The 15,782-nt window shown below is 51.9% G+C and overlaps 1 protein-coding gene across 1 annotated transcript in view; it reads left to right on the top strand.

Annotated features, from left to right (window-relative positions):
• The window catches only part of ABTB2 (ankyrin repeat and BTB domain containing 2), a 181,801-nt gene that overhangs the window by 134,218 nt on the left and 31,801 nt on the right, over positions 1–15,782 (top strand). Inside the window, exon 3 of the mRNA XM_024752600.1 lies at positions 6,130–6,343. Coding sequence (XP_024608368.1) covers positions 6,130–6,343 — 214 coding nt within the window. The remainder of the gene's footprint in view (positions 1–6,129; positions 6,344–15,782) is intronic.

The following is a 15,782-nucleotide window of genomic DNA, read 5'->3' as shown; positions in this document are numbered from 1 at the left end:
CTGTTTCTTTAGGACACAGCTTCCTCCCTTCCCAGGACAGGAAGTGAAGGTGCCTGATTCAAGGTCACAGAGCAGATTGGTAATAAGGCTGGGGCAGAAAGCAGGACTTTGAGCTTTCTGTCTCCTCGGGGCATTCCAGCATGGCCACCTGGGTCCCCTGCCTCTTGAGGACCCTACAGGAAGTGGGCTTGGGTGTATGGCTTGATCCCCACCCCTGAGGAATGTCTCCTGGACGGTGGGCTGTCTTTGGGGCTATGCGCAGTCTGTTTGGTGAACTCTCTTGGCCTGAGAACAGTGAGGGACACACTTAGGCCTCAGTCCACTGGAGAACACCTTGATTTTGTTTTGCATTTTGAACATTAAGTGAGCACATACTATGTGCAAGACACTGTATGAAGTGCCTTCATCACATGATCTCATTTACTGTGCAAAACGACTCAGCAAGGTAGTCCTGATGAGGGAACCGAAGCTTAGAGAAGAAAAGTCATTTTCCCCCAGTCAGGTTGCAAATAAGAATCAGAAAGGGGGCCTGACTCCTGCTGTGTCTGACTTTAGCAAAGCTCTAAATTACTTAGGGCTGTGGGCTTCGTAGACGTGACTAGCAGCCCAGCCACCAGCATCTCAGGGCAGCTGAGGTCAAGATCGGAATCTGGGGACTTCACTGCTGACACAGTGGTTAAGAATCCGCCTACCAGGGGCTTCCCTGGTGGTGCAGTGGTTGAGAATCTGCCTGCCAATGCAGGGGACACGGGTTCGAGCCGTGGTCTGGGAAGATCCCACGTGCCGCGGAGCAACTGGGCCCGTGAGCCACAACTACTGAGCCTGCGCGTCTGGAGCTTGTGCTCTGCAACAAGAGAGGCCGTGACAGAGGCCCGCACACCGCGATGAAGAGTGGCCCCCGCTCGCCGCAACTAGAGAAAGCCCTCGCAGAGAAATGAAGACCAAACACAGCCAAAAATAAAAAAATAAATAAGTAAAATTAAAAAAAAAAAAAGAATCCACTTACCAATACAGGGTACACGGGTTCGAGCCCTGGTCCAGGAAGATCCCACATGCTGCAGAGCAACTAAGCCATGCGCCACAACTACTGAGCATGTGCTCTAGAGCCCGCGAGCCACAACTGTTGAGCCCGTGCACCACAACTACTGAAGCCCGTGTGCCTAGAGCCTGTGCTCCGCAACAAGAGAAGCCACCACAATGAGAAGCCCACGCACTGCAACGAAGAGTAGCCCTCGCTCGCTGCAGCTAGAGAAAGCCTGTGTGCAGCAACGAAGACCCATTGCAGCCATACATACATACATACATAAGATCGGAATCTGATCTTGACTTTTATCATAGAGCCTTTTGTTGTAGTGGTCTCTGTGCCCATTACAATCCACAGTCAGGCACAAGGCGAGCATTCAGAAACTTCCCTCAGGGGAAGGGCTTGTCCTTACCATTCAGCCCAGGGACCAATTCCAATCAGTTCTACCTTCTAAAACTATCCCAACTATCTCACCACTTCCAGGGCTACCAACTCGGGCCAAACCTGGGATATTTAAAACCCAAATTGTATTATGTCACTCATCTGCTCAATATCCTCTCAGTTACCCCCACGGCTTCCCAGCACACTCAGTGAAGTCCAGGATTGGACATATGATCTGCCTTCCTCGTCTTCTGTTCTTCTCTTGTTGACTGTGCTCCAGCCACCCTGGCCTCCTGGCCTCCTGGCCTCCTGGCCTCCTGGCTAAGATCTTCCCACCTCAGGGCCTTCGAACTAGCTGTTCCTCTGCCTGTGACCTTTTCCTCCAGTTGTCCAAATATGGCACGTTCTTAGTCTCTGCCCAATAACACTTACTAGACAGGCCTTCCCTGAGCACCCTGCGGAGGTTAAGGGTCCCACCCTCGTTCTCTGTCTCCCATCTTACGGCTTTGGTTTATTCAAGGCACTAATGGACACTTGGCATTGATTATATATTTACTTGTGAATAGTTGGTCATCTTTCTCATGTGATTAGAACTTCAGCTTCATGAGAATGGAGACTTTCTCTGTTGTATCCCCTCGTGTATGTATCAGTAGTGATGAGAACAGAACCTGAGCTGTGTATTGGGGTGTGTGTGTGTGTGTGTGTGTGTGTGTGTGTGTGTGTGTGTGTAAGAATAAGTTCTCTATCGTCCCGTTTTTGCCTCCTAAAACCCACCTAGGATTGGTCCCCATCCTGGCTCAGCCATTCCTCCAAAGGGAAGAAGGATCCCCAGAGCATCTTTCACCGACAACCAAGCAGGCTGTGTCATGTGCCAAGATGCCCGAGCTCCCTCGCTCTGAAACCAGGGTTTTTGCTAATCGTTGTGAAGGAGGGAGGAGGTGAAGGTGGAAGCAGATACTGCAGTTTTTCTCTTCAAGACTAAAGAGCTCAATGAAGCTAGTGATACTTGGCGCTGAGCACCTCGTACCTTAGAGTTTAGCCTGGCTTTAACATCCATTCTCTCCCTGCACCTGGCCAGGACCAGCCTGCCAGGTAGGTCAGGAAGTCTCATTCTTGTATCAGGTCCATCTGCATAGGGAGCTCGGGCACTTGTATTTTCCTCTGTCCCTCTCTACCTATGAGAAGGTAAATGGAAGGGAATAAGAAATAAACAAAATACTTCTTTTCAAAGGGAGCCAGATGGTATGGGCCTCATTTTGGAGACAGTGCTGAATCCCAGGCCCTCCCACTCTCTTTTTATACGATGGCTCCTGATGCAGGTTGGACAGACCAGAGGGAAGCCGTAGCACCTCTGTCAGGGCTTTCATGATTAACAAGCAGGGAGGGCGTGTTTCTCCATACTTGTGGGTGTTTTTGGGCTTCAGACTGAGGTCTCATCAAGCTTAGGGTCAATTGATTCTCAAGTACAAGGATGTCTCAGAAGCAGCTCTGAGGAGTGCCCAGCTGTACCAAACCAAGAGCACAGCCCCGTTGGGCCACAGCTTCTGAAACTCACTGTGGTAGCAGGTCAGGGATGGTATCCCTCCAGCTTTGTTGCAAACTGAAACTTTTATAAAATACAATAAAAAGGAACGTTTAGAAATATGAAATAAAGCGCAGGTAAGATGCAAGCCATTTTATTTTATTAATTAGATTAAATAGGCATAAAATCATTCTGTCAGATTGCTCTGGAAGTTCTTTCAAGCTCACTCTCAGTTTCTGAAATGAACTTCCGAACCAGTAACCAGTTTGCACACCTGTCCCAGTTCACAGACCTGTCGCAGTTTGCAGACCACACTTCAAGCAGCAGTGTCACAGTGGTCGAGAACATGCGTTTGGGACACAGGGACCCCAGTTCAAGTCCTGCTTGTGCCACTGGACAAATCACTTAACTTGTGTAGCCTGTGTCCTTATCTGTAAAATGGAAATGCCTCCCTTATGGGGTGGCTGTAAAGAGATTTTTTTTTTAGAGATTTTGTCTTATCTTTTCATGTCTGTCTTGAAGCCTAGAAAATAGAAGGTGGCAGGGGGGAAAATCCCTCTGGGAGAACATCCAAAACAAGTGGCTGTCTTTGCCCCATAACCTGGACTTGCAGCGCAGCTTAAGTTTTTTAGATGCCTGATCAGAGTTGTCTGCAGGCATCTGTCTCTTCGGTCTTTGAGAGACACCGAAACCCGAAGCTGGGCCTGGAGCAAAGTGTCTGGGGACTCCATCTCCAGTCACCATTCTGCTGCCTTCATGGCTTCCCAAACCTTCGGAAGGCCTCTCTGCTCCTGGCTTCCCTTTTAGGGAGCTGTTAGGAGGTATTCCTCTTCCTTCCTCGATTTTTTTGCCTGCATACTGGCTGGAAATGTGCTGCCAAGGGTTCTACACCAGGAACAACGAAACCATCTTAAACATAATTAATGGTAATGACTTCTACCTTGTCGAGTCTTTGAAATGATATTTCAACAAGATTTCTTCGATGCTATCGGGGACTCTTTGAATTCTCCTCCTTGTGGTCCTGTGGTCATGCCAACAGTTATGACATTTAGACCTGGAGAAACGGGAGCCAGATTTCAACTTATTGCAGCCAACTTAGCTCTACAACTAGCTGCTGGGAGACGGCTTGGCTGTCTGGGTTGTTGATGCCAGTTTCTACTACCCAGGAGCCTGAGGGCAGGGCTGGAATCCTCCTGTCCTGGGAAATGAGGGGCAGTGCTTGACTGCAGGCAGAGGTCCTGGAAGGAAGAGTACCACGAGGTGGCCTGTAGGATAGAGGATTACTAACAAAAGACAGTAACAATAATGGTGATATATTTAACTTTACCAAGCACTTACTCTGTGCCAAGCATGATGTTAAGTGCTTTATGTTTGTTATTTATTTGAATCCTCAGGATTTTTAGGTTAGAAACGATTATTTCCATTTTACAGATAAGGAAACCAAGGCTTTGTTAAGTAACTTACTACGTAAAGCACACAGGATAGAAATAGCAGAGCCCTGACTGGAAGCCAGGCAAGTCTTAATCCAGAATCTATGCGCTCAGCCGCTTACCTGGTGATTCTCAAACCTGACTGGAGGTTAGATTCACTGAGGGAACTTTGACAAAATACAGACGCCTGGGTCCTGCCCCAGACCAATTAAATTAGAGTTTGGGGGATGGGAACCAGGCATCAGGAACTAAGTACCCTCAGCCCTCCTGGCCCTGGGGTCTGGCAGCAGGCACCCAGGCAGCTGAGCTACAACTGCGGGATGAGCAAGTCCGCTTTGTAGAGAGGAGTGAGGACCTGGGGGTGGCATGGAGGGCTCTTGCCCAGTGGAGATCTCCAATTCCAGGGCTGTCATTGTCCCTGCTTGGAAACAAGCGTTGCTGCTGTGGCTGTCATGGGAGAACTTGGCAGCTAACGAGCTCAAGTCAGGCCCCACCAGGAGTTGTATCTTAAATGAAATGAATGTGTAAGGCTACTTTTTCATCCTCCAAATGTTTGCCGAGCACCCGTTGTGCCGTAGAAGCTGTGCAGGGCTCTGGGGACACATGGTATAGAGTCCCAGACCCAGAGGCTCTGTAGGGGAGGTTAACGGAATAAGTGAATGAATTGGTCCTATCGAACGTTGAACAACACTTCACCTGCCATATTAAAACCTGCTCGTTTCTCCCTCCTTGAGCTCAGCCTCATTCAGAGGCTTTCTCTCCAAGGGGTTATCTGTAAGGGGCAAGCTGACCCACAGGGGACGCCCCCCTGAGTTCTCAGGCCTGAGAAGAATGGAAGGCGCCACTTTTCCTAGAAAGAGGGGCCCGCAGGTGCCTGGGGCCATTTCACCCGTCCTTTCTCAGCATTGTGGCCTCACACAATGATGGGACGTTTCCTGTCCTGGGCTGGTGGGGAATTGAAAAGACTCAACTGGGGAAGAAACACAGCACAGGATATGGGGACCTGAGGACCCTGCAGACTTCATTAGCGCAGGCCACGGCCTGGGTCCCAGTTCAGTTCATGGACTTTGGAGTCACACAGGCCTGGATTCAAATCTAGACTCTACCGTTTACTGGGCACCGCGGCATCCCTGTGACCAGGGAAATGCATGGTGTCCGTAAATGTTTGCTTACTCGATAAGCCTCAATTTTTTCGTCTGCAAAATGGGGATCCTACTCGGGCCCCAGCCTTGTAAGGATCAAATTAAATTCTATTTCTAGAAAATTGAACACTCAGCACATAATAAGCATAATGGATGGTGGTGGGAGTTTTCCTTGAGGCCGTGGAGAGGGAGGTCCTTTTTCTGCAGAAGTACCTGGACTTTGCACCAGACAGCACGGGGGAGAATCACCACGCAGCCTAGCACAGGAATTGGAGGTTGGGAAAAGAAGCCCAGGGAGATTCCTGTGGTGAGAGCTGGGGAAAGGGCCATGGGGTGATGGAGGGAGTGGGGCTGTTGGAAAAGAAACCGTATTAGCGTAAGTTCTGGTGGGGCCGGGCCCCTACCAAGCGTTTCGTTCAACTGTTAAGGCAGGACTGGAAGTGAAAGGGAATCTAAATTGCTATCATGTGTCTGGGTGACAGTTTCCACCTCCACCTGCCACCTCTGGGTAAATAGTAATTAGGCATGCCGGCTTAGCTGCTCCTCTAGCTAGCAGGATCCTTGGGAGAATGTGGGCTGTGAACTCAGACTTTTCCTTTTTCTCTCCCTCTCGGCTGCCCTCGTCACCAGGTGACCTGGTCTCCCGCGCCATGCACCACATGCAGGGGCGCCGCCCGCTGGGTCCTGGCTCCAGCCCCGCCCGCCAGGCCCGCCAGCCACCCCAGCCCATCACCTGGTCCCCTGACGCCCTCCACACGCTCTACTACTTCCTGCGGTGTCCACAGATGGAGTCCATGGAGAACCCCAACCTGGACCCCCCGAGGATGGCCCTGAACAACGAACGGTAGGGATCTGCCTTGGGCTGCACACCTGGTGGACCGTGCAACCCAGTGTGTGTTGACTGACCGAGTGACCGACAAGGTGGAAGAAGAGCCCTGGCCCCGGCCTGTGTGCCTGTGAGGAGGCGGCCTGACATGAGCGACGGCTGCGAATTCAGACGGATGAAGGCCTGTCCCTGGGGTGCAGCAGGATTTGTTCACCCCGGGCTGTTGTAGGGTGGGGTCGTTGAGTCTCAGAAGGTGGGCCTTGGCCTCTGTCTCACAGCTCTAGCATTTACTACCTGGGCTGTTGGAAATTCAGTTGCCTCTTGTATAAAATGAGGTATTCGCACCTACCTAGAAAGGTGGTAGTAAGAATCGAGTGAGCTAGTGCTCTCAGAAAAAGCACTTAGGACGATGTCTGGGTGGTAACTGGCCCTCCATCAGTGGTGGCTGTCACCTCTTTTGATGATGATGATATCATTCTTGTTAGGAATTCTTAGGCACATTTTGCCCTGTTCTCTCGTTTTATAGATGGGAACGTCATGGCTCTGGCAGGTTATTTGATCTCCAGCAGGTTAGTGGATCAATAGCCCCAGGGTCCAGGCCTGCTGGCCCCCAGCCTAGTGCTGTCCACGGGGTCCCAGCCCTTTCCCAACTGGGGAAAGGGCTGCTAAGAACAGATATACAGGTCGCACACTGCACGAGGGGACGCAGTGAGGGGCATGAGTGGGGGACACACATGGAGCCATGTCAGCCTGAGGATAGGGTGCCCATTCTAATTGGTCTACTCAGAGGGCCACCTTTTTTTCAATTTTCTGCCCAGAGGAGATGCTTTTTTGTAATTTGTCCAGTATATATGCTAACAGGAGCTTCACCTGGAGGCCACCACATGGCCACCCAAGGCAGGGTCTGTCCACGGGCTCGACTCATGGACAGGGGTCGAGGGTTGTGTAATTGAAGGTCCAGGGAGTGGGAGAGACTCGCCTTCAGTTTAGGCAGCCCTGGGTGCATACATTCCACCTCACAGCAGGGCCCAGGAGACGGGGAGAGCAGCCCAGGGGTCTCTGTGCCCCATCACAGAGGAGGGAGATCTGAGACCTTGATCCAGAGAGTGCCACTGCTTTCCCAGCCCCCCCGCCACCCATTGTCTTCGGGAGGCATTGGGTCTCAGTGGTGTGGTCCTCACAACCAGGCCCACCTCTCCAGGGCCTCCACAGTCACAAAAGATCAAGATGCAAGCGTAGATCCCCACACCAGCTCATTAAAAAACAGCCATCGTGAAAACACTGGCAATCCTGTGGACATACGGCAAATGCTGGGAGCGAGGATGCAGAGGCTCAGGAGTCAGGTGGCCTGGGCACGCACAGCAACTCTGACATTCAAGAACCTTGAGACCTTTGTGCAAGGTTCCAAATCTCCCTGAGCCTCAGCTTCCTCAGCTATAAACATGGGGCAGTAACGAAGCAGTTTTAAGGATTCGATGATGATCAGAGATGTTTATAGGGCCTTTGCCACGTGCCAGGCACCGTGCTGAGCACTTTACATGTGGGCACACACTTCCAGGAAATAGGTGCTCTTCGCAGCCCCATTTTACAGATGGGTAAGTGGAGGCACAGAGAGATTCAGTAACTTGCCAAGGCCACATAGGCTCTGCTCATAACCTCTGTACCATACCGTCTGTCATTACGAGAGACGTGAAGCAATAGTGGCCCAGTCCACACACACAGTAGATTCCCCGTAAATGCTACCACTGCTGTTATTATCACCGGTGTCATTATTAGACCATGGTTGTCTCATTTCTTGGGGAGCTGGACAGTGAATGCAGGTGGGGCCTGACACGGAGCAAGAAGGCAGCAGGTGGAGGCCCCGGGTTTCCTGAAGGAAGCATCCAGCAGGGAGATGGGGCCAGAGCACAGGCTCTACGCCCCAGCTGTTTCTGCTTTGTGGAGAAATTGTGGTTGCCAGAGCTGGCTGGGAGGGAGAGAGGGCCAAGAAAACATCTGGAGGGGGTGGAGATGGGGAGGGGAGGTTTGCTCGTTAGTGGTGAGGTCCCGAAGGGTGCTAGACTGAGCCTGAGGCTGGGTCACCCAAGCAAAGGTGGCTGGGAAAGGAGAACAAGGAACCTTCCTGGGACCTGCTGCCCCAGGCTGGGCTGCTTGGCCCTCTGGCTGCGAGCGTGGCTACTGGCTGTGGTGCTGGCCAGGGAGCTGCTCTTCTGTGGACGCTGTGCCCAGAACCCCTTGGATGTCTTTGTGGCCACCCTCTGGCTTTCCTCCTGGGGGGATTCCCAGCCCCTGACGCTCTAAAACATGACATCAGGGTTTCTGTGCTACACGAACTGCTTGTCTGTGTGTGATTGCGATGGCTGAGCTTGAGTGACAACATACACATGAGTACGTGTTTAGATATCTCCTTATTTACAAACCACACTGTCTGTGGCACAAAGAAGTCAGTTGCAAAAGCATTTTTCCGTGAATCGTTTCAAGTGAGTGTCAGACATGTGGAAAATTGGAACCACCATCAGGAAAAAAGAATCCCAAAAATTCAGATTTGGGCACTAAAAGGACACCTTAAAAATACCCAGGGGGGGGCTTCCCTGGTGGCGCAGTGGTTGAGAGTCCGCCTGCCGATGCAGGGGATACGGGTTCGTGCCCCGGTCCGGGAAGATCCCACATGCCGCAGAGCGGCTGGGCCCGTGAGCCATGGCTGCTGAGCCTGCGCGTCCGGAGCCTGTGCTCCACAACGGGAGAGGCCACAACAGTGAGAGGCCCACGTACCACAAAAAAAAAAAAATACCCAGGGGGACAGACAGCCCGGCAGCTCTCTGGTGCCCAGTTCCTGGCTGCAGGGTGGGTCCTGCCATGCTTGGATGCACTCTGACAGGGCAGGCCCTGCAGGACTTCGAGAGCCTGGCTGGCCTTTCCTTTGCAAGCTGGGACGCATGTCCCCACAAGGCACTGCCACTCCCAATACCCTCAGCAGAGCCTTTCTCTCCTGTGCACCAAGGAGCCGGCGTTTGCTAGGGCCCCAGGGTGACAAAGCTTTGCTTTTGTGAGTCTGGGGATGTCTGTCTGTCTCTTTCTCTCCCCTCCCCCACTTCATTCCCTTGAAGTTCCTCCCTCTGTCCCATGTCTGGGACATGGGGGTCAGGTCCCCCAAGCAGAATTGGACAGAACCTCTGATTTCAGGTATGATGGTGGGTTTGTAGCCTGGAGGCTTTCCGCTTGGAGATTCGATGGTTCAGGGGTGTCTGGGCCCGTGGGGATTAAGGGACCTCTTCCACCGCCTCGCCTACCTGGGCCAAGGAGCTCGGTTTGTCGGCTTGGGTTTGGCCCGTGGCACCACTGACGGTGCCTCTCCAGTCTGTGCTTATAGATTCCGCTTTGAAGAAAGTACCCGTCTTCCCTCCCACGGGGGTTGTGTGTGACCACAGGCGTGCTGACAGAGGGCAGGCGGGACATGCCTTCAACCCTCTGTGCGAAGCTCATCCTGCTACGCTGTGAGCTGCGTCTGCGCCGCTCAGTGGGGCCTCAGTGTCTCTCCGTGAGGACCGTTCGCCCCAGGGCCTCCTGCTCTGGGTTTGCAGGGAGAAGGGAGTTGTAGAAGCAGCGGGAGCTTTGCGAGGCACGAGAAGGCAGTCGAACGTGCTTCCGCGGTGAGCCGGGCAGCAGCACAGCTTCGAGCAGGGGCCTGGGCTCCGATCCAGCCTCCCGCACAGGCCCCTCCACGCCTCAGGCTCCTCATATGCTAAACAGGGCTGAGTGACCCATCAGGGAGGGCGAGTGAGATGCCACATGTGAAAAGACCCAGCTTTTCCTTTTAAAGGGCAGCTCTCCCGACTTCTGTTTCTTTTGTGCTCCACAACGAATCAGCAAGGTGCGTGTTAGCATTACCTGCATTTTACAGACGAGGACGCGGGGCCAGGGGCGACCTAGCTGCTGAGTATCTGGGCAAGGATTCGAATCAGGTCTCTCTGACCTGAAAGCCCTCGCCCTTCACCATGCCAGGCTACAGCTTTCCCACCCAGCTGCTGAGACCCAGTCCTAAAGCTCTGAGATAATCTAGGTGGGTGATGGCCCTTGGGGCCACTTTCTCTGGGGCCATTCCAGCCCCACCTGCCTCTCCTCTGTCCTGGGAGAGCCCCGCAGCTGGAGCCTCCCTGCACCCTCCCAGGATCCCTTTCTTGCTGGCAGCTTTGCATCACAGGCACCAGCAGGATCTCAAACACAGGATTAGTCACAGCTGCCCCCCTGCAGGGCATGTCATCACCCAGGACTGAGCTCAGAAAGTGAGAGAACTTGCTGTCAGAGATCCAGGGTTACCCAGGGAGATGGGGGGAGCCTCTTCCCCCATGGTCTGGAGGAGAATGGACAGCCACATCTGGCTAAATGTGGTCCTTGCTCGTCATGCCTGGAGGCAGAGGGATGGGTAGCTGAAATAGCATCCGGGCAGAGGACATCGTTCTCCTGGGAATGAGGGCTTTGGGGAAGTGGGGAGGAAGGCCGTGTAGACATGCCGGAGCAGAGGGAGGTCTGCCGGCTTGCCAGCAAATTGCTGGAGGAGAACATCATCCCGCAGAGCACACGGAGGGAGACAGATGCAGCTAGAGATGCAGAGGGGGCTGAGATAGACAGAGGGTGATCTGATTTTCTGCCTCAGAACCTCGGGAGCTGGGGTGCTCAGACTCACCGAACGGTGCTGCCAGCAGCAGCAGAGAAGCCAGATCCTTGAGGAATATCTGGGAATACTGGAAACGAAGGTGGGCTCCTTTTCCACAAACCAGCCCATCTGCTTAACTTCAAGCCCGGGCCCCCTTGCTTCCCTCTCCCCAGCCCTGCACAGTGCCCCATCATGGAGGGAAGCTCGGTCCGAGGGCTGGGGGCCTGCTGGTGTTCAGAACACTAAGCCAGGAAGAGCGTCTGACTTGGGATGGAACCTGGAAACATCTGGTGTTCTGTTTCTCAGCCCGCAGAGCATGATCTGAGGGGAAAACTGCGATTCAGGGACGCGCGTTGGAGATCAGACTTACCACTCTCTTATTTTAGATCCTTCGAGCTGTCACTTAGTCTCTCCAGAGCCCAGGTTCTGTGGACAACTAACATTTAGTCTTCACAACCACCCGTAAGGCGAGCGCTGATGAGTTAACGTAGGTAGCACTTCTAGAATGGAACCTGGACACAGTCAGTGCTCAGTATTAGCTACTGTGATGATTAGTGTCAGGCAGAAGGAATAGCATATGCCGAGACCACGTGGCAAGAGAGAGTGTGGGACCTGGGGGAGAGAGAAAGGAGCAGTGTGAGAATAAGGAAACACGGTCCAGAATGATGCCCCGGGGAGCTGGGGCCTCCAGGGCCAAGACAAGGGGAGGGCTGAGCTTGCAGCCTAGGACAGGGGTCCGCAACCCCCAGGCCGCGGACTGGTACCGCTCCGTGGCCTGTTAAGAACCTGGCCACACAGCAGGAGGTGAGTGGCGGGCAAGTGAACAAACCTTCATCTGCCGTTCCCTGTCGCTTCCCATCACTCGCATTACCGCCTGACCCATCCCCCGCCCCGGCCCCCCCACCTCCATCTGTGGAAAAATTGTCTTCCGCGAAACTGGTCCCTGATGCCAAACAGGTTGGGGGCCGCTGGCCTGCTCAGTGTTTCTGTGATTGGCTGATTTTCACTTGCCCTTTCCTCACACATCCCCTCTCAGCACCTGGACCACTCTGAGAATGAAGGCGCTAGGAAGCCCTTCCCGTGCTGCTGCGAGGAGAGGCACTTCTACCAGGATCCACCCTGGAGCTGTTTGGTACGTGGTCCTGTACCATGGGCAGGTTCAGGAGACACAGGTGGCCCAGAGTGCTGCTTTGATACCTATCAGCCCCCAGTTCCCATGGAGCTGTTTTTGCTCTGAGATCAAAGCCCTTTTCCAGGTGAGGTCCCGGAAGAAGGTGCTGGGTGTCTAGCCCGTCTCTTGGCTGCCCTGATCCATGTCATGCTAGCCAAGAGGGTTCCTGCAAGTATGTGGACAGAACTCAGAAAAACTGGAGTTGGCAAAGGTCCCAGCCCATAGGGGTCCTACTCACTCCACCTGAAGTCCATACCACGACCTCAGGTACTGCCCAAGGGTCAGAGGGTTCCACCAGCCTCTTGGGTCATCCCAGAGGTGCCTTCTCTGCTACCTTCTAGCAGTGTGACACATCAGCCCATCTTTCTAGTCCTCAGTTTCCTCAGCGATAAAACAGTGAAGATAATAAGATGCTACTCGGGTTAAAGAGATAATGCGGTAAAACACTCAGCTCAGTGCCTGGCACCTAAAAGTACTCATAAATGGTGGCTGTCATGCCCCAGCCCCGCCCCCTGCTCCCCCCGGTTACTAAAATGGTCATAAACATGCTTAGGTGACAGTTGGCGCTGAGAATAGTCTTTCTTCATTGACGTAGGATGTGCTCACGGGCGCAGCCGCTCCGCAGCATGTGGGATCTTCCCGGACCAGGGCACAAACCCGTGTCCCCTGCATTGGCAGGCGGACTCTCAACCACTGCACCACCAGGGAAGCCCTCCAGCATTTATTGTTTCTAGATTTTTTGATGATGGCCATTCTGACTGGGTTCTCAAGCAGCATCTGGGTTAGTAATACGACTACAGCTAATACAATTACCAGTACTACTATTGATATTACCAATGTAACCAGTGCCACTACCAATAATAATAGTTAATAATGCAACTCCTAATATTATTCCTACTTACAAGCACTCCTGCTAATTATAGCTAGCATTATAGAGCACATATTAAGTGACAGATACCATCTTAAGTGCTTCACTAATTAACTCACATTTCTCACTCTACTTCTGTTGATCAGCAGGGAAGGGATATAAGGGAATTATGGAGTGGCTTATGTGATTGAGTCTCCTGCCTAATAAGAGAGGCAAAAACAAGACAGAGGGAAAAAATGAGCACAGACCACCAGACAATGTAAGAAGAAGCTTGGTTGTAAGATACTGCATTAGGTCAGCCCTCAGGCCCTGACACTGGCCGGGATTCAATCCCAGCTCTGCCACGTACGAGCTGGTGGCCTCGTTCATATAGCCGGTATGCCTCAGTTTCTTCTTAACACAGGACTAACAGTGCCAACCTCGTAGGGGTGTCATAGGGATTGAGTTAATATATGCAAAGCACAGTGCCTGGCACACAGTGTGTGTCAGTCATCGTCTTCTTCATCCTCATCCTCATAGCCCAGAGGATCTTGGAGAAGACTGGAGTCTTTGGGGAGGTAGTGTCAGAACAGACACTCATAGCCCTCATAGCCCAGAGGATCTTGGAGAAGACTGGAGTCTTTGGGGAGGTAGTGTCAGAACAGACTGGGGTTTTAACTGGGCCTTAAAGAACAGCCAGAGGACACTGGGACAGGTGGGGTGACATTGGCAGCAGAAGTCGCAGAGGGATTTTGTTGCTTCAAAGGGCATATTTCGTGACATATTACATGAAATCTACATTTCATGTACATTTTTAAAACACAGAATAGGTTGTGTTGTTTTTTTAAAAATCATCAGTGGTTGTTGTTTATCTAGGCAAATGCTCCTAGGTGGCGCTTGAGTGGTTTTCCTGTGGAGACCTGCATCCTTAGAGGCGCCCGTGTGTGAGGGTCAAACCAGCGCCGCCTCCTCCAGCTGTGTGATCTGAACAGGTCTCCTTACCTTCCAAGCCACAGTTTCCTCCTGTGTAGAGGGAAGATCTAAGCAGCGCCTACTTCCTGGGGGCCCCCCAAGTTCTGGGGCAGGGCCCCCAACACACATGAAGTACACAGCAAAGAGAGGCCTCTCTTTGTTCCAGTCCAGATGCAGGAGGGGGATGTTTCCCCTCAGATGAGCACTTTACATAAGTGGGAGGCGCCCGCGGATAGGCTGCGTTCAGTCTGAAGAAGTGGGCTCGTTAATCTTTTGCTCGGCTTGCGAAAGTGTTTTCTTATCAAATAATAGAGATGATGGCACTGGTGGCTTTATGCTCCTGACTTGTAGTTCCCTTAAATACCATTTCAAGAAGATTTGCAATGTTAAGCTCTTTTCTCTCTTTCCACCCCCCCCTTTTGTGCATTGAATTTCCATCTGCTTACCCAAAATGGAAGCAAAAGAAGTAAAAATAGCTATCGGGTGAATTAAGTACTTGTTTGCATGTGTTTCCCAGGCTGGTGCATCCAGTGACCTCTGAAGTGACTCGTCTGTGGTCTGCAGTACACACAGAGAGCTGTCCCTCCCACCCGCAGTCATTCTCCATCCTCTTATCTGCTTTTTATTTTCTTCCGGACACCCTCCTCTGTCTGAAGTTACCTTGTCTGTGAATTTGTTTACTTCCTTTTCTGCCCCCTCCTCACCCCTCTAGAAGGTAGGCACTGTGGGTCCGGTGTTACCACTGTGACTCCAGCACATAGAACACTCCCTGGCAGTTAAATATTTTGTTTGGTTAGTGAAATAGGCTATAGAGCCTAAAGGTTGGACTTTTGGAGTCAGAAATACCATCTGTGGGGTCTCTGCTCTCTCATTTACTAGCTGTGTAACTATGGGCAAGTTAATTTCTCAGGGCTCAGTTTCCCCAGCTTATAATGGAAAATGGCTTGATCTACTTACATAGGTTTTTGTAGGGATCAAATGAGGTAATCCATCGAAAGGACTTAGCACAGAGTAAGCTCTTCATGTGTGATGGCTGCGATTATCAGTATAATTACTGTTTTCATAAACCTGTGGAGGGGCTCAAATAACTAAATCATGTTTAATGCATAAATAACCCAAAACAATGGTGAATTTGAAAATCACATCTACTCAAAGTGCATGTTTTCTTTCCCTCTCATATATACCTCCTTCAGTCGCTGCCCTTAATTCCCTCGTAACCCACCCCTGACTGTAGCCAGGGAACCAGGCAAATGAGAGAGAAGATGAGGTCGACCAGATGGTCCAAAGGTTTAATTCAGTGAAGACAGCTTTGAATGGAGATACGTACAGACTTTGGATTTATCACAACCCACCACCCGAGAATCTCGAAGAACTCTAAAAACTGGATTTCATCCACCCATTGGTTCAAAGACTGAGCAGCACGCAAAGCACTCTAAAGTTAGTGGTGTAGCCGTGCCCCTGGCCCCTCACTTGCTGGTTTGCCCACAGTGCCCGCACAAGACGGGCTGCCATCGCTGAGTGTTCAGCGTGGGAGTGATATGACCTGATTTATATTTACATGGGTTAGAAGCATCTGGACAAATCTTTACAGTTTATAAGTCACTTTAAACACACAACTCTCTAGCAGATCTTCACAAGCTCTCAGAGGAAGCCGTTTCCACTCCCATTTACAGAAGAGCAGACTGAGGCCTTGAGAGGGTAAGAGGGGCACCCAAGGTCACAGCTAGGAAGAGACAAATCTGAGCTCAGGCAGGGAGGTCCAACGATAAGAACGCAGTGAATTCACAGTGACAGTGGAGGGGGTGAGAGCCCC

The sequence above is a fragment of the Neophocaena asiaeorientalis genome, unplaced genomic scaffold (genome assembly GCF_003031525.2).
Source record: "Neophocaena asiaeorientalis asiaeorientalis breed wild unplaced genomic scaffold, Neophocaena_asiaeorientalis_V1.1 scaffold196, whole genome shotgun sequence".
Taxonomy (NCBI): domain Eukaryota; kingdom Metazoa; phylum Chordata; class Mammalia; order Artiodactyla; family Phocoenidae; genus Neophocaena; species Neophocaena asiaeorientalis.
This window is presented reverse-complemented; position numbering and strand designations above follow the sequence as displayed.